Source organism: Indicator indicator, chromosome 10 (genome assembly GCF_027791375.1).
Source record: "Indicator indicator isolate 239-I01 chromosome 10, UM_Iind_1.1, whole genome shotgun sequence".
NCBI lineage: Eukaryota > Metazoa > Chordata > Aves > Piciformes > Indicatoridae > Indicator > Indicator indicator.
Window position 1 is genome coordinate 31,274,642 of NC_072019.1, and position 18,438 is coordinate 31,293,079.

The 18,438-nt window shown below is 45.7% G+C and overlaps 1 protein-coding gene across 1 annotated transcript in view; it reads left to right on the plus strand.

The window, feature by feature from the left end:
• USP24 (ubiquitin specific peptidase 24) overlaps nucleotides 1–18,438 on the plus strand; it is an 82,385-nt gene that overhangs the window by 46,488 nt on the left and 17,459 nt on the right. Inside the window, exons 35-52 of the mRNA XM_054383907.1 lie at nucleotides 605–764; nucleotides 1,515–1,670; nucleotides 2,143–2,213; nucleotides 3,204–3,364; nucleotides 4,588–4,649; nucleotides 5,379–5,570; nucleotides 6,186–6,303; nucleotides 8,083–8,227; nucleotides 9,252–9,371; nucleotides 9,883–10,008; nucleotides 10,371–10,469; nucleotides 10,676–10,758; nucleotides 10,990–11,131; nucleotides 13,426–13,545; nucleotides 13,922–14,145; nucleotides 14,306–14,430; nucleotides 15,388–15,529; nucleotides 16,690–16,840. Coding sequence (XP_054239882.1) covers nucleotides 605–764; nucleotides 1,515–1,670; nucleotides 2,143–2,213; nucleotides 3,204–3,364; nucleotides 4,588–4,649; nucleotides 5,379–5,570; nucleotides 6,186–6,303; nucleotides 8,083–8,227; nucleotides 9,252–9,371; nucleotides 9,883–10,008; nucleotides 10,371–10,469; nucleotides 10,676–10,758; nucleotides 10,990–11,131; nucleotides 13,426–13,545; nucleotides 13,922–14,145; nucleotides 14,306–14,430; nucleotides 15,388–15,529; nucleotides 16,690–16,840 — 2,397 coding nt within the window. The remainder of the gene's footprint in view (nucleotides 1–604; nucleotides 765–1,514; nucleotides 1,671–2,142; nucleotides 2,214–3,203; nucleotides 3,365–4,587; nucleotides 4,650–5,378; nucleotides 5,571–6,185; nucleotides 6,304–8,082; nucleotides 8,228–9,251; nucleotides 9,372–9,882; nucleotides 10,009–10,370; nucleotides 10,470–10,675; nucleotides 10,759–10,989; nucleotides 11,132–13,425; nucleotides 13,546–13,921; nucleotides 14,146–14,305; nucleotides 14,431–15,387; nucleotides 15,530–16,689; nucleotides 16,841–18,438) is intronic.

Here is an 18,438-nt window from a genome sequence, read left to right on the forward strand (position 1 = left end):
ACAGGAAAGCTGCAGAGGGACTTTTCCCTCTGCAAAGGGTTTCTAGAGACAGGACAAGGGGGAATGGTTTGAAGCTGAGGGAGAGCAGGGCTAGACTGGAGCTTAGGAAGAAGTTCTTCAGTACAATGGTGGTGAGCCTATGGTGAGCTTCATGAGCCCAGGGAGATTGTGGATGCCTCCTCCTGGGGGTGTTGAAGGCCCTGAGCAGCTGATTCTAGTTGAGGGGTGTCCCTGCACATGGTGGGGAGGTTGGAGTAGATGATCTCTGAGGTCGCTTCCAACCTAAGCCGTTCCAGGATTCTGTGCCTAACTCTGGGTAGGTGAAAAGGGAGTCTGCACACTACTGGAGAACTTAAAACCAAATTGCTTCCTATGAGGACAGCAATAGTGATCTCTCTTTGGGAAGAAAAAGAACTCTTGTATCCTTGAGCCTTCTTAGAGAAGAGAGGAAAACAAATACAGATGTCAGTTTGAGGTGATCCTGAAGATACGTTTTTCTTATCCCGATGATTTAGAAAGGCTGTTGAATATCACTGAAGTAGCTGCTCTTTCTTGATCCTTCAGACTGTGGAGGTGAAGTAAATGCTGTTTCTTGTTCCTTCAGACTATGGAGGTGAATGATTTCACTTCCACAGTGGCTTGCTTCATGCGACTGTCTTGGGCTGCTGCTGCAGGACGTCTGGACCTCGTGGGAAGCAGTCAGCCAATTAAAGAGAGCAGCACTTTATTTCCTGCTGGGATTCGAAACAGGCTTAGCAGCTCAGGTAGGTTCACTGTGTCTCTAAACCAATCTGAGGAAAACATTTAATTTAGTCTTAATTAAACACTTTTGGAGGAGCTTGACTCTGAATTCATTGGAGTTGGACTTCATGATCCTCTTGGGTGCCTTCCAACTCAGGACGTTTTATGATTGAATTACACAGATCTGAGGAAGGTCACAGAATGTTAGGGGTTGGAAGGGACCTAAAGTAGGGTCACTTAGGGTAGTTCACATAGAAGAACAAATCCAGACAGATTTGGAAAGTCTCCAGAGAAGACCACAGCCTCTTCCAGAGCTTTGTCACCCTCACCATACAGAAGTGCCTCCTCATGTTGATAGTGGAACCTCCTGTGTGCCACCTTGTTCTCATTGTTCTGTGTCCTATCACTGGGAACCACCAAAATACCCTGGCGCCTTCATCTTGACACCCACCCCTCAGATATTTATAGAAGTTGATCAGATCCCCTCTCAGCCTCTTCTTCTCCAGACTAAACAGCCCTAGGTCTCTCAGTCTCTCTTTATAGGGGAGACATTCAAGTCCCACAGTCATCCTTGTAGCTCTCTGTTGGACTCTCTCCAGCAGATCCCTGTCCCTCTTGAACTGGGGAGCCCCAAGCTGGACACAGTATTGCAGATGTGGTCTCACCAGGGCATAGTACATGCTGTGCATCCATGTGGCTTTTAAAATTGCAGAGAATTGCCCAGAAGCTGAAAACCTCTGCAAAATACAGCACTTTTTCATTTCTTCATATAGGAAGCAACTGCAGCTCAGGAAGTGAAGGAGAGCCAACTGCACTGCATGCTGGGATCTGTGTGAGACAGCAGTCTGTGTCCACCAAAGATGCTTTGATTGCTGGAGAAGCCTTGTCTCTCTTAGTTACCTGCCTTCAGCTACGCAGTCAGCAGCTAGGTATGACCTGAAGTTGGATTGTTCACTCTTTGGAAGATAACTAAGGTGGGGGGGGGGAGGTCTTTTGGAGACAAAACAATCATGAGAAACTTCTAGCTTTGTATGCTGAGACAGCCCGGGTTAAAACCAGAACTGAAGAAGAGGTGGCATGAACCAAGGCATGGAGTGAAGTGTTTGGGGCAAGCATAGAAATACTTGGCAGGGCCTCTGAGGGTGTCATTCCTCTCTGCTGCTGTTTGCAGAGCTGGCGTTTGGTACCTGACCCTTTGTCTACAGGAAGTGCAGGCACTGCTGCTGCTGGTAGTCAAATGAAAATGCTCTTGTATATGGTGCCAGCCTCTGGAGAGGGAGGGAGAAGGGGAAATACACAAAGCTGTCACTGCTTTTCAGTGTTGACAGGGAGATGTCCTCTAACTGAATTATTTCAAATGATTCTTTTAAAACAAGAGACCCTGATACTCTTCTGTTCCAGGATCTTTTTACAATTTGCCTTGTGTTGCTGATTTCATCATTGACATACTGCTTGGATCACCAAGTGCTGAGGTGAGGGTCCTTCCTCTGCCAGCTTCTTAAATAGCATAGTTTCTGGAATGTGTGCATTCTGACTTATTTAATAGATTCATAGATTCACAGAATACCAGGTTGGAAGGGACCTCAAGGATCATAGAGTCTGAAGAGATTCTCTTCATTACAAACATTCCCCCAGTTATTTGTATTGGAATGAATAACCTTTGTATAATTGTTAATAATTCCTGTGTCTACTGAGAAGTTGATAGAAAATGTGAAAGTTTTACTTCCTTTAGGCTTGTTTAATCCCACAAGACCACGCTGTGGCTACTCGAAAGAAAATACTCTCATTTTACTTAGATACTTTAGGGAGAGTTCCAAGTAACTTTCAACTCAAAAGATTTGGGTAAGATAGAAATTCTTTCTATTTCAGAGTAATTACTGTGAGGGTGGGGAGACACTAGAACAGGTTGCCCAGGGAGGTTGTGGATGCCCCTTCCCTGAAGGTGTTCAAGGCCAAGTTGGATGTGACCTTGAGCAACCTGGACTGATGGGAGGTGTCCCTGCTCATGATACTGGTTGGAACTGGATGATCTTGAAGGTCCCTTCCAACCCAACCCATTCTGTGAATCTGAATGGACTCTCAGGAACCTCTGGAAAGTTCTTCCAAATGTCAGAACCCTCCTAAAATTCATTCATTCTGATTTCAGATTATTCTGGGTAGTCTAAAATCTAGAGGTTTGTCAAATCTCTCACTCCATTTCATTGCCTCTTACGTATTTTGCATGAAGTCATTTCATCTTGTCCCCCTTGCCTGAATTTAGGATCTGTGCTCAATAAAAGCATCAGAGCTTTTAGCTCAGGGATGAAACTGGATTGCTAAATCCCTATTAAAAAAGGAAACCCTGGCTGGTGGGTACAGTGCTCACTGCCTGGTTTGCAGAAGCTTTTCAGTGTCAGATTTCTAACAAAAGAGGAGTGTAAGTTCTGAGCAGCTGCTAGTGTTTGACAGGGACTTCATTTCAGATCCGTCGTGTGGCCTGTGACCAGCTGTACACCCTTAGCCAGACAGACACATCAGCTCACCCAGATGTACAAAAGCCAAACCAGTTTCTCCTGAGTGTTGTTCTTGGTGCCCAGCTGCCTCTTTGGTCACCAACCAGCATCATGAGAGGAATCAACCAGAGGTAAGTCAGATGCCTGTTGATTTAGGAAGCAGATCTGGCATGTGGTTAAATGAGCAGCCCTGCAGAAGCTCTGAGGCACAAGGGATTGGAACCTTGCAAGCCTGTCAAAAGCAGACATCCCTCTCCCACTCTAAATAGGTTTGGAAGTTTGTAAATTTGGAGGGAAATAAAGCTGCATTCCCAAGGCACAGCTCTTTCTCTGTGATCTTTTGCACTTCAACTTACTTGACTTCCATTTGGGAGGTGGTGATCGCTAGCTAGACCTCCTCTTTCTAGGATGTGCTCATGGTGCTCAGAACCTGGCTGGAATCTTGCAGGATATATGGGATCTAGGACAGTAACTTTGGATTTCACAGGATCACAGGATGTTAGGGGTTGGAAGGGACCTCCAAGGTCATTGAATCTAACCCCCCTGCCAGAGCAGGACCATAGAATCCAGCGCAGGTCACACAGGAACACATCCAGATGGGGCTTGAAAGTCTCCAGAGAAGGAGACTCCACAACCTCTCTGGGGAGCCTGTTCCAGTGCTCTGTGACCCTCACAGTGAAGAAGTTCCTCCTCATGTTGAGGTGGAACCTCCTGTGGTGTAGTTTACATCCATTGCCCCTTGTTCTATCACAGGGTGCAACTGAGGAGAGCCTTTCCCCTCCCTCTTGTCACCCAGCCCTCAGATAATTTATAAACATTATAAACATTTATTAAATCCCCCTAAGTTTATTTGATAGTATTGTATAGATCCAGACCAGAAAGCAATCCTTAGGCTCCAGCCTTTTCAGTGATGTCTGGCTCCCTGTCTTCATCTGGTGTCCTGTTGCCTGTGCTACCCATTACCACCTGTAAAGGCTGTAGGAGTCAGTCCTGTTAACTTGGCCCTGACTGGCCAAAGGCTCTTGGATGTGGCAGTAATTTTAAACAGCAATTTCTAGAGGAATCTGAATAGAGGAGTAGCTGAGAAGTTAGATGCTGCTGTTATATCAATGTCTGATGATGAACTAGTATTGCAGTGAGGTGAAGGAATAAAACAGGGTTAAATATTACTCATGACATTCAGAAGTAGCTGCTGGGAAGGAACTTGTTTCAAATCTGCAGTGTGTGCGTGCAGATGCATTCCTAGGTAGCTATTCCATTTGGGATTAGGTGGACAGAGCACACAAGCCTTCAAGGCAACTGCTTAAAAGAAGTTTCTGATTTGAAACCTTTCTTCTCTTTGTACCTCTTTCAGACTTCTGTCCCAGTGCACAGAATATTTTGACCTGAGATGTCAGTTGCTGGATGACCTCACATGTAAGTAGGTACAGCACACATGTCATTCTGATTGCAGCTTCCAAGCAGGGCTTCCTTCTGGAGGCAAGATGCAGAACTGTCTTCATGGAGAGGTTACTGCAGCATGAACTCTGTGACCTGCCAGTGTGCTGGCTGGGGCAAGGGCTGCTGGTGGTGGTCAGTAAGAGCAAGGCAGCTCAGTCCTTTTGGGAAGTGAGCTGAGTTCCTTTGTGGAAGGCACGCTGTGTGCACAGAATGTGAGGGAACCTAGACCATTGTCACAACATTTGAAATCCTCTCACAGAACCATTTTGGTTGAAAAAGACCTTAAAGATTATCAAGTCAAATCATTCTCTAACTCTACCAAGGCTGGTGCTAGACCATGTCCCTCAGCACCACATCTCTGCCTCTTCTAAACATCTCCAGGGATGGGGATTCAACCACCTCCCTGATGAGCCTGTTCTAGTCTCTGACAAACCTTTCAGGGAAGAAGTTTCTTCTCATGTCCAACCTAAACCTCCCCTTTGGGCACCTGGAGGCCATTTCCTCTTGTCGTAGCACCTGATACTAGGGAGAAGAGACCAATCCCCAACTGGCTTCAACCTCCTTTCAGGGAGGTGTAGAGAGCAGTGAGATCTCCCCCTCAGCCTCCTTTTTTCCAGGCTGAACAGCCCTGGGTCCCTCAACTACTCCTCAGTAGACCATTTATAGAGCCATTAATTTTTCTGGGTTTCCTTTTTTCTCTTTCAGCATCAGAAATGGAGCAGCTGAAGATAAGCCCAGCTGCCATGTTGGAAGATGAGATCACCTGGCTGGACAATTTTGAACCCAACCGCACAGCTGAGTGCGAGACCAGTGAAGCTGATAACATCCTGCTAGCAGGACACTTGAGGCTTATCAAGACTCTCCTGTCACTTTGTGGGGCAGAGAAGGAAATGGTTGGTAAGTGTTCCTTTTTTGTTTCACTCTAAAATGACAAATGTGAATCCTGCATAGCACCAACAGATAACTTGAGCAGTAGGCAGCGTGTGTGACGACATTAGAAAGACATGAAGACATGTGAGAGACTGTTTACAAAGGCCTACAGGGATAGGATGAGGGACAATGGCTTCCAACTAGAGAAGAGGAGATTAGATTGGATGTTAGGAACAAGTTCTGCACCATGAGGATGGTGGAACACTGGAACAGGTTGCCCAGGGAGCTGGTTGAGGCCCCATCCCTGGATATATTCAAGGTGAGTCTCAACAGGGCTCTGAGCAACCTGATCTAGTGAGGATGTCCCTTCTGACTGCAGAGGGGGGTTGGCCTTGGGATGACCTTTGGATGTCCCTTCTAACCCAGACCACTCTGTGATTATCATACATCTGCAGAAGTGACTCAGAGCTGTGAGGAGTCATTTTGGCAGTACATTTGTTGTACCTTTGAGATCTGCTAAAATATTTTTACTGGCATTTTGTTTGACCACTATTAAGTGATTTTACTGTTCTGGGAACAGCTTCTGCCATTTGCAGTGCTGATGTGAGTATTTAAGAGGGGCTGTGGGTTGCTGTGTTACAGGTTCATCTCTGATCAAGCCATTGTTGGATGATTTCCTCTTCCGAGCCTCCAGGATTATTCTGAACAGCCATTCCCCAGCAGGCAGTGCTGCAATCAGTCAACAAGACTTCCATCCAAAGTAAAAACTTGGGGAAGGTTTTTTTTTGTGTTTAATTTTGTCTTAGGTCTCATGAGTGCAAATGTCACACTGGAGCTACAGATGCTAGGATTTAATACCAGTGTTGAAGCCTTTCTCCAATTCCTACATAAGTGTCCAAATAGCATTTCTGGATGGGTTCTTGCGTAACCCAAAATCATTGCTTTTCTGTGCTTCCAAATCTCTGCTTGCTTTGTTAGATGAGTGATGAACTGCAAGCACAGCTGCATGCTGATTTTAGGAATCCAAAGAGTGCTCCTTCAGCTCATCATTACTTGGGAAGCTGGCTGAAATTGGAGCACGAGAAGGAAATTAACTTCCCAAGCCTCTCATAAATGAGAACCTCAAAAGTTCCAGGGATTTCTCTTTCCCTTCAAAAAAACCCCAGCATTTCATAAAGAGCCACAAGGATGATTAGGGGACTTGAGCATCTCCCCTATGAAGAGAGACTGAGAGCCCTGGGGCTGTTTAGTCTGGAGAAGAGAAGACTGAGAGGGGATCCTGATCAATGTCTATAAATATCTGAGGGGTGGGTATCAAATGGAGGAGGCCAGGCTCTTTTTGGTGGTTCACAGTGATAAGATGAGGAAAAATGGGTTCAAACTAGAATATAGAAGATTTCAGCTCAACATGAGGAGAAACTTCTTTACAGTGAGGGTACAGAGCCCTGGAACAGGCTGCCCAGGGGGGTTGTGGAGTGTCCTTCTCTGGAGCCTTTCCAAACCCACCTGGATGCATTCCTGCACAGACTACCCTAAGTGATCCTGCTCTGGCAGGGGGGTTGGAGCTGATGATCCCTTGAGGTCCCTTCCAACCTCTAATATAGTGTGAGACTATGATAAAAATCTAATGCCAAGCAGGTCTCCTTGCACCTAAACCAGGTGATAATAACCCAGAATATATCAAAGAGGGAGAAAAGGGTGGGCTTCCTCTTTGCTGTCACACCTGCCATACAGTGTCTGAAGGGATGGGACAGTTAGCTCACATGGATCTATGTGTGCCGCTGCAGCTGGACTGCTTGCATTACACTGTCTGCTTGGTGTTAGAGGTGGATCAGGCACATCCACACTGCCTTTCCACACACCCTAAAGGCTCCAGTGGAGCATTCAGCAACCCCTGAAATGAAATGGGGCTTGCTACACCTTAGTGTTTTGCTCTGGTTTTTCTTCACTGCATTTTATCTCAACCCTGCTCTTATCTCAGCCGTGCTCTTTTGTTTGCTTGAAGTAAATAAAGCCTTTTCTCTGGCCTTTGGAAGAAAGGGCTGGTGTGTTTGATGCACTGAAAAGAGCTCAGTAGAGGTTTTCTCTACTGGCTAGCACAGCTTAGGTGTAAGGTCATCTCTTGTAGTAAGTTATCTGCTCTAGCTCTTTGAGAGCTTGTCTCCCTGTGAATGAGTCATTATGTCTCTGTCAGTGCTACAGTATCTGTATCTGTCTGTCCTCAGACACACAACCAATTCTATGCCTTCTTTTTAAGGCCCTTGGTTTTCCTTGCCACTGAATGTTAACAGGTGTCTGCATGTCAATAAGGGAGGCTTATTTCCAAGAGTATTCCTGGTGGTGCTCTTCTGGTTCAGTTCTTCCCTGTTCCCCTTCCCCAGGAGTGGCAAACCAGGGCTCTGCACTCAGGAGTGTGGTGTCACAGAACATCTTCCTTTGGAGCATTAATTGTCACTTGCTCTGAGTAATGTGGCTTTCTGGAATTAGAAACAATTGAGTCATCTGCAAAATCGATCTGAAATGTGCTTTTCTTTTTTAGGTGCAGTACAGCAGATAGCAGATTAGCTGCTTATGAGGTGTTAGTGATGCTGGCTGATAGCTCCCCTTCCAATCTCAAGCTTATTACCAAAGAGCTGCTTTCAATGCACCATCAGTGTGACCCTGCACTTACCAAGGAGTTTGATGTAAGCAAAAAAAGCTTTTTCTTTGTATTAGCATGGTTTGGAGCACTATGTATAATCTACATAAACAGTATCTTAGCCTTTACACTTCTCTCATGAGACTCCATGTTGAATACTGTGTCCAGTTCTGGTGTCCCCAGTATAAGAAGGACACAGAACTGTGGGAGTGAGTCCAGAGGAGGTCACAAAAATGAGCCAAGGGCTGGAGCACCTCTGTTATGAGAATAGGTTGAGGGAGCTGGGGTTGTTTAGCCTAGAGAAGACTCCAGGGGGACCTTAGACCTGCCTTCCAATAGCTAAAGAGATCCTACAGAAAAGCTGCAGAGGGACTTTTCATGAGGGTGTCTAGAGACAGGACAAGAGGGAATGGTCTGAAGCTGAGGGAGAGCAGGGTTAGACTGGGCTGGATCTTAGGAAGATGGTCTTCAGTACAGTGGTGGTGAGAATTTAGAATAGGCTGCCTAGGGAGGTTGTGGATGCCTCCTCCCTGGGGATGTTGAAGGCCTTGAGCAGTGGAGTTAGGTCAGAGGCTTCCCTGCCATGCAGGGAGGTTGGAGCAGATGACCTCTGAGGTCCCTTCCAACCTGAGCCGTTCTGTTTAACTGCACAGTTCATGGAATTTCCATAGGCTTCAGTTTAAAATGACAAAAAGCCAGGTAAGAGTAAATGCAGACCCATCTGATCTTCTTTGGAAGCAAATACTCCAGTGCGTCTGTCAGTCATTATCTGGGTAAGAAATAAGTATTCCTAAATATCAGATATGAAGTAAGTATTCTTAAATATCACTAGTTTTATTTAGATAGATTTTAAACAATTTTTGACACTTACTGACAAAGCCTTAAATATCTAAATGGCTAAATGTAGCATTCTTTCTATGTCTTCCAGAATTTGTATTCCTGATTTTCTGTTAAATTGCTCATAAAAGCTCATTAAAAAGGTGATTTTCAAAGCCGTAGTGGTGGTGGTGTTGGAGTCTCATGCTTTTTTATAACTTACTAGGACAAAAAAATAATGTTTCTCATTCTAGTATCTTCCACCAGTGGACAGTCGCTCCATTTCAGGCTTTGTGGGACTGAAGAATGGTGGTGCCACTTGTTACATGAATGCTGTGTTCCAGCAGCTCTATATGCAGCCTGGGCTCCCAGAGGTAACTGGTTCAACATCCCCCAAGGTCATCTTTTTGGAATTCTTGCCTCTGCAAATTCCTCTTTTTGAGTTTGAAGAAGATACAGAAGTGAAGCTGTGTATGTGTGACAGAGGGCGCTGTCAGCAAGCTTGCTGATCACACCAGACTTGGGAGGAGTGGCTGAACACAGGAGGTTCCACATAAGCATAAGGGGAAAAAAAACTTCACTGTGAGGGTGGTAGAGCCCTGGAAAGGGCTTCCCAGGATGTTTGTGGAATCTCCTTCTCTGGAGACTTTCCAAACCCACTGGAATGCATTCCTGTGTGACCTGCCCTGAGTGATCCTTCTCTGGCAGGGGGTTGGAGTGGATGATCTTTTGAGGTCACTTCCAACCCGTACCATTCTGTGGTTCTCTGTGTGTGCATAAATACCCACAACAAATCCATACATTAGAAGCTGTTCTGTGTCATGACAACTTAGAATCATTTTGCCAAGAACCTGTTCAATAAGGGTCTTTGTTTTTTCCTTCCAGGCTTTGCTTTCCATTGATGATGATACAGACAATCCAGATGACAATGTCTTCTATCAAGTTCAGTCTCTTTTTGGTCATTTGATGGAAAGCAAGCTGCAGTATTATGTACCTGAGAACTTTTGGAAGGTATTATGTCTATTTTGTTTAATCTTTTCCTGCTTAACAAGGATGATTTATTTATGGGAGCACTAGAACAGGTTCCCCAGGGGGGTTGTGGAGTCTCCTTCTCTGGAGACTTTCAAAACCCACCTGGATGCATTCCTGTGTGGACTACCCTAAGTGATCCTGCTCTGGCATTGGGGGGTTGGACTGGGTGATCTCTGGAGGTCCCTTCCAACCTCTGAAGTACTGTGATCCTTCTCTCATGGTGGAATTGTTAGGAATAATCTCTCTGTCAAAAAGTCAAAACATGGAAAAAGTTTTCTCTTTCTTTAGTGATTTGTGTATAGGACAACCACCTTTCTAAAATATATTTATACTTGATCTAGATTTTCAAGATGTGGAATAAGGAACTTTATGTTAGAGAGCAACAAGACGCTTATGAGTTCTTCACCAGTCTCATAGATCAAATGGATGAGTACCTCAAGGTAAAACCCTCAGGGGTTTCTTTCCTTTTTTGTATGCATCTCCTTGGTGTCTTTTCTTCCTTCTTTCTCCTTTGTTCTTCAGAAAAGAAGGCAGTGAACCACTCAACTTGCCTTACACTCTACATAGTATTCAGAAGTTTAAAATTCCTACTGCTTTCTTTCACTGCAATATATCCAACTGATGTCTAACTTTACATCTCCAACAGAAAATAGGGAGAGACCAAATATTTAAGAATACGTTTCAAGGAATCTTCTCTGATCAGAAGATCTGCAAGGACTGTCCTCACAGGTAATGTGCATTCTAGATTATTGGTTACCAAGCTACAAGCTCCCATAACTGTTACATCATGTAGGTCAAAACAGCACAAAAAGATGGAGACATCTGCCCTTGTGAGCATCACAGCTGTTGATAGCTGTGGGCTGAATGCAGTCTTCTCTCTGGTTAATGCAAGTTGAGTAGCTTCTACTCTGTGCACTCCCTTGACTATGGTTTTGGGGTTTTTTTTCTCCTTGAATCCAGGTATGAGCGTGAGGAAGCCTTCATGGCTCTCAACCTAGGTGTGACTTCTTGTCAAAGCCTGGAAATATCCCTGGATCAGTTTGTTAGAGGAGAAGTTCTGGAAGGAAGCAATGCATACTACTGTGAGAAGTGCAAAGAAAAGGTACTGGTTCTTTATTGGTTCTTGCTGTCTGGGAAAGTCTTACCAGCTCTAGCTTAATATTTGTCTTAAGCTGTACATGGTCATAAAAGCCATGCTGAGCTGCTGCTTACTCTTTCTACATTGCAGACATGATTATGGAGTCATAGAATGGGTTGGGCTGGAAGGGACCCTAGAGAGCATCTGTCACAGAATCACAGAATTGTTTTGGTTGGAAAAGACCACCAAGGTCATCCAGTCCAACCACCAACCCAACACTGCTATGGCCACTAAACCATGGCTCCAAGTGCCATGGCCACACCTTTCTGGAACACCTCCAGGGATGGGGACACCACCACCTCCCTGGGTAGCCTGTGCCAATACCTGACCACTCCTGCAGCACAGAAATTGTTCCTTATGTCCAACCTAACCCCCCTCAGCACAATTTCAGGCCATTTCCTCTCTTTCTATCACCCTGAGACTAGGGAGAAGAGACCAACCCCTCAGCTTTCTCTTCTCCACACTAAACATCCCCAGGTCCCTCAGCAGCTCCTCCCCAGCCCTGTTCTCTAGACCCTTCCCCAGCTTTGTTGCCCTTCTCTGGACCTGCTCCAGCCCCTCAATGTCCTTCTGGGAGTGAGAGGCCCAAAACTGACAGTACTCAAGGTGTGGCTTCACTGGTGCTGGTTCCAATCTCCCTGCAGGCTGGGACATGTCCCACAAGACCAGGTTCCTCAAGGCCCCATCCAACCTGGCTTTGAACACTTCCAAGTTGTGGAGGATTGGAGCCACCACATCTTCCTTGAGCAATCTGTTTTACCCTGTTCACCATCCTCATGATGAAGGCACTGTTCAGGTGGGGGTTGGTCTCTTCTCCCAGGCAACCAGTGACAAAATGAGAGGACACAATCTCAAGCTGTGCCAGGGGAGGTTTAGGCTGGATGTGAGGAAGAAATTCTTCCCAGAAAGAGAGATTGGCCATTGGGATGGGCTGCCCAGGGAGGTGGTGGAGTCACCATCCCTGAAAGTGTTTAAAATAAGCCTGGATGAGGCACTCAGTGCCATGGTTTAGTTGATTAGATGGTGTTGGGTGATAGGTTGGACTTGATGATCCCAAAGGTCTTTTCCAACTGGTTAATTCTGTGATTCTGTGATAATTTCTTCCTAATGTCTAATCTCAGTCTAGGTTCTTCTATTTTGAAGCCATTAACCTTTGTCCTATCACTTCCTGCCTCTGTAAAATCAGCAGGTTACACCCATCAGCAGGTTAAATCCATGCAGAGAGCATTCTCTGTTCCATATAACTGATACTGGAGACTGAACATTCAGAGGGATGGCAGGATGGTAAATTTATTCTGTAACCTAGCAGCTCACTGTACAAACTCTAATACCTGTGATATTGCCCAGCCTATAGGTATTGTAGTCATCCCATGGTCATCCTGCCCCCGTGGCTGTATTGCCCATCAGTTCAAGAGGACTGGAACTGTGCAGCTCTTGAAGGCTGCAGATGGACTGTTTCCAAACACCTGTAGTGATAGGACAAGGGGTAATGGTTTGAAATTAGAGAAAGAGGAGATTTAGATTGGGTGTTATAGTCTAGTCGAGAGGCATTCCTGCCCATGGTGGGGAGGTGTAGATGGTCTCTAAGAACCCTTCCAACCTGAGCCCTTCTATGGTTCTATGTTAGGAGCAAGTTCTTTACTATAGAATGGTCCAGGCCAGAAGGGACCACCAAAGGTCTTCCAGTCTGACTTCCCCCTGCAGTCAGCAGGGACATCCCCAACTAGATCAGGTGGCCCAGGGCCTCGTTGAGCCTCACCTTGAGTATCTCCAGGGAAGGAGCCTCAACCACCTCCCTGGGCAACCTGTTCCAGTGTTCCACCACCCTCATAGTGAAGGACTTCTTCCTGATATCCAATCTAAATCTGCTCTTCTCTAGTTTGAAGCTATTGCCCCTTGTCCTGTCACTGCAGCCCTTTGCAAACAGTCTCTCTCCATCCTTCCTGTAGCCCTCTTCAGGTACTGACAGGCTGCTATTAGGTCTCCCTGGAGCCTCCTCTTCTCCAGGCTGAACAACCTCATGAGGGTAGTGGAACACTGCAACAGGTTGCCCAGGGAGGTAGCTGAGGCCCCATCCCTAGAGATACTCAACATCAGACTCAACAAGCAACGTGATCTGGTGGAGAATGTCCCTGCTGAGTGCAGAGGGGTGGGACCAGATGACCTTTGGGAGGTCCCTTCCAACCCAAACTATGATTCCCATACTGCAGAATGCTGAAGGTAGATAGGTAGAGGTGGTAATGTCTTTTCTTTTGAAGAGAACGACCGTGAAGCGTACGTGCATCAAGGTCTTGCCCAGCCTGCTGGTGATTCACCTGATGAGGTTTGGCTTTGACTGGGAGAGTGGACGTTCCATTAAATATGATGAACAAATAAGGGTAAGAAAAACCCCTCTGCCCCTGCTGCTTTGTGGAGTGGACTCTCACTCTTCCAATTCATTCTTCCCTTTGTTCCCCATGTCGTGAAGCAGGGATTTTGAGTGTGTGGAACACTCAGAGCATGGTAGTGAAAAGCAGTGTTTTACCTTAGAACTTCCCTTCTCTGCAGCATTCTCAGGGACCTTTCAGAAAGCAGGAGGGAAAACCTCCCTGAAAATGTTTTCTTTTCCTTCTCTCATAAAGATAAGAAGCTGAAACACCATTTTTTCCTTTGGTGTGCTCCCAGTGTGGGCAGTCTTAATACAATCTCATGGCATTACACTAAACATGCATCCAGTGCCATCTCTCAGTTAATCTGAAATACCTTTCCAAACAGTTTCCCTGGATGCTGAACATGGAACCTTACACTGTGTCAGGGATGGCTCGCCAGGACTCCTCCTCAGAAGTTGGGGACAATGGTAGAAACATAGATCAAGGAGGAGGAGGAGGCTCCCCAAGGAAGAAAGTTGCCCCTACAGAAAACTATGAGCTGGTTGGTGTGATTGTTCACAGCGGGCAAGCACATGCAGGCCACTACTACTCCTTTATCAAGGACAGGAGGTAAGGGCCAAGGTGATGTATCTGGGGGGCTTAGAGCAGTCTAACAACTAGACTGTCGTTTCTAGGGTGGTCAAGGTGGTTTGTTGGTTTGGGGTTTTTTTTACTGGACGATCAAGTAACTTTGCTTCTTTATCGTGTTTCTGTTCTGTTTTGGTCACAGGGGGTGTGGAAGAGGAAAATGGTATAAATTCAACGACACCGTGGTCGAAGAATTTGATTTAACCGATGAAACCTTGGAATATGAATGTTTTGGGGGAGAGTACAGACCTAAAGTCTATGACCAATGTGAGCAGAAGTACAGATTGATTGACAGCAGCTTTATGTTTCATAAGGGTTCACACAGAATCATAGAATGGCCTAGGTTGGAAGAGACCTCAAGATCATCTACACCAACCTCCCCACCATGGACAGGGACACCTCTCAACTAGACTCAGCTGCTCAAGGCCTCATCCAACCTGGCCTTCAACACCCCCACAAAGGAGGCATCCACAACCTCCCTGGGCAGCCTATTGCAGAGCCTCACCACCCTCCTGCTGAAGAACTTCTTCCTAAGTTCCAGTCTAAACTTTTTCTCCCTCAGCTTCAAACCATTCCTCTTAGTCCTGTCTCTAGACACCCTTATGGAAAGTCCCTCTGCAGCTTTCCTGGAGGATCCCTTCTTTTGATCTGACTCAGTACTGCCACAGTGTATGCTGCTGGCACACCCAGCTTCATTTCCCTTTAGGAATGGTCAGGTATTGGAATAGATTGCCGAGAGAGATGGTGAAGTCACCCTCCATGGAGGTGTTCAAGAAACATAGAATCATAAAACTGTTAGGGCTGGAAGGGACCTCAAGGATCATCCATGGGCAGGGACACCTCACACTACATCAGGTTGCTCACAGCCACATCCAGCCTGGCTGCAAAAACCTCCAGGGATGAGGCTTCCACCGCCTCCATGGGCAACCTGTTCCGGTGTCTCACCACCCTCATGGTGAAAAACTTCTTCCTAACATCCAATCTGAATCTCCCCATTTCTTTTTTTTTGCTCCATTCCCCCTAGTCCTATCACTACCTGACACCCTAAAAAGTGCCTCACCTGTGGACGTGGCACTTCAGGGCACAGTTTCATGTCCATGCTTGTGTTGGGCTGAGGGTTGGACTCGTTCTTGGAGGTCTTTTCCAACCAAAACTATTCTGTGATTGTATGAAAATGGTCCTAAATCTGTGAAGGACTTCAGCAGCTGCCTTTTGTGCCACCAGCTAACCCTTACCCTGACGTGCGGCGGCGCTACTGGAACGCCTACATGCTCTTCTACCAGAGGGTGTCTGAGCAGAACTCTCCAGTCCTACCAAAGAAAAGCAGAGTCAGCGTCGTGCGGCAAGAGGCTGAGGACCTTTCCTTGTGAGTTCTTCCTCTGTCTCTGCAGCTTTCTCTCTTGTTGATGCCTAAACCCTGTCTCCAGACCTATGAACTGAAGGAATCCTGGTCAGCAAAGGAATATGCTGAGCCTTCTGTTGCTTTGCTTTGGGTTTTTTAAAGCTGCTTGATGAACAGTCTGCTGCTGCTGCTCTTCTGATTTCCTCTTCCGCGTTGTGGTCACCATGGTGGTGAAAAGTTGAAGGTGGCTGATGGTCTCAGGAAGTATTTAAACAGTCACCTAAATTTGGAGATTATCCTGGTGTGGATTGGTCACAGGATTTCATTATTCACTTTGTGTTTGTATAAAGATATGTAATATACAAGGATATAAAAGGAGATATAAGGACATAAAAGGAGATATAAGGACATAAAAGGAGATATAAGGACATAAAAGGAGATATAAGGACATAAAAGGAGATATAAGGACATAAAAGGAGATATAAGGACATAAAAGGAGATATAAGGACATGTAAGGGGATATAAGGATGAATATAAAAGCATATATAAGGATATAAAAGGATATAAGGAGATACAAGGCAATACAAGGAGGTATAAGGATGTATAAGGATATGAAAGGAGATATAAGGATATAAAAGGATGTATAAGGATGTATAAGGATATATAATATATAAGGATATATAAAAGACTATATGAGAATATTGTATATATTGTGCTTGTATAAGAACATGTAATATATAAGGATATATATATAATGTAATACAAGAATATATAAGAGTATTGTATATATTGTGCTTGTATAAGAAGGCTAATGGTATCCATAGTCTGGAGAGGAGAAGACAGAGAGGAACTAATCAATGTCTATAAATATCTGAGGGCTGGGTGTCAGGAAGGAAGGGACAGCCTCTACTCACTTGTGCCCTGTGATACGACAAGCAGCAGTGGATGTAAACTACAGCTCAGGAAGTTCCACCTCAATGTGAGGAAGAACTTCTTTACTGTAAGAGTCACAGAGCACTGGAGAGAGAGGTTGTGGAGTCTCCTTCTCTGGAGGCTTTCAAGCCCTGTCTGGATGCATTCCTGTGCAACCTGCACTAGATTCTATGGTTCTGTTTTGGCAGGGGAGGGGTTGGACTGGAAGATCTCCTTCCAACCCCTAACGTGCTATGATCCTGTGATTTCAGATCTGCTCCATCTTCACCAGAAATTTCACCCCAGTCCTCACCTCGACCCCACAGGCCCAACAGTGACCGCCTCTCCATCCTGACCAAGCTGGTTCGAAAAGGAGAAAAAAAGGGACTTTTTGTGGAGAAAATGCCTGTGCGGATCTATCAGGTAGAGCACTCTGCAAGTGCCACCTAAACCCGACTTGTAAGGAACTCAAGCACCTAGTAAGAGGAACACAGTAGCTTTGAAGGTGCTCTTGAAGCAATTCCCTTCTTGAAAGCGAAGCTAGAAGGATATTTCTGCCATAAGGTTACTAACAGGCTGTTCAGTTGGGGCATGGCTGTCCCTTCTCACAAAGCTGAGCCAGCATTCTTTGCTTGGAAGAAATTAGCCAGCCGTGGGATGTGAACAGTAGTCAGCATGCAGGCAGGGGGAGAGAAGATGCTTCAGTTGAAGTGTACTTGGAGAGTAATGAAGATGACAGCAAATTAGTCATCCTCAAGTTCTTTGGTTCACAAGAATGTAGAAAGGGGAGAAATAAGAGAAGCCAAGACCAGCTTCAATTCTCTTCATGTCTGTTAGCTTCTGTGATGCTGGATATGGTCTCCAAGGGGAAAACGTGGAAGCTGAAAGCAACTTTGCAAGTAAGGACTGAAAATGGAGGTGGGATGGCTTTGGTCGAGCAGTGAGCGGATGGTAGAACCTGAAGGATCTGGTGGTGTTCAAGCTGGAGAAAAGGAAGCTGAGGGGAGACCTTCTCAACAACTCCTTCAAAGGAGCTTGGAGCCAGGTGGGGGTTGGTCTCTTCTCCCAAGGAACAAGTGAGGAAATGGCCTCAAGTTTCACCAGTGGAGGGTTTAGGGCATGAGAAGAAGCTTCTTCCCTGAAAGGGTTGTCAAAGACTAGAACAGTCTCCCCAGGGAGGTGGTTGAATCCCCATCCCTGGAGATGTTTAGAAGAGGCAGAGATGTGGTGCTGAGGGGACATGGGTTTAGCCCCAGCCATGATAGTTAGGGAATGGTCAGACTGGATGATCTTGAAGTTCTTTTCCACCCAAAACAATTCTATGATTCTAAGCTGTGTATTGGTTAGCTGTCATGTGAGAAAGGTCTCAGTCTGCAGGCCCGCAGCTCTGGTCCATACAGGAGAACATGCAATCTTGCATGTATCTGGCCCTCTGAACACAGCACCCTGCTGAGCTGCACACCTGCAGGAAAGCTCATATCACTTACACAAACTGTGCAGGCTGTGTGTGGCTGTAGCAGGGCACTAATAGCCACTTCAGGCGTTTTTCTGTCCAGGGCTGTGCCATTGCAGCAAACAGAACTTGGCTTGAAGTTATGAAGTCTTTCAGCAGAGCAAGGGGCTTGGCATTTAATGATGTCACTGTGGCTGCAGTTTGTAATTACAGCCTGGCTCCTGCCTCTGTCCATGTGAGTTCGCTAAGCAAGCCAAGCAGGTTTGAAAGATGTCCTCTTGGCCTTTTTATTAAAAGCAAGCAAAAAAAATAGCACTTAGCAGCAACTTTTTTCTTTTCCCTTAGTGGCCAAATGATTTAAGTCTCTCATCTGTTGCCCTGTGTATTGTAATATCCTTAGAAGGAAATCACAGGGTTTGTACAGATCTGCTAAGTCTCCTACATGTGTTTTCCCTTCTGCTGAAGGAATGATTCAGAGCATGAACAGATTAGGTCTGACACTGGTCTTTAACACCGCCAGGGAGCTGAGGTTGCTTAACCTAGAGAAGAGAAGACTCTGGGAGGACCT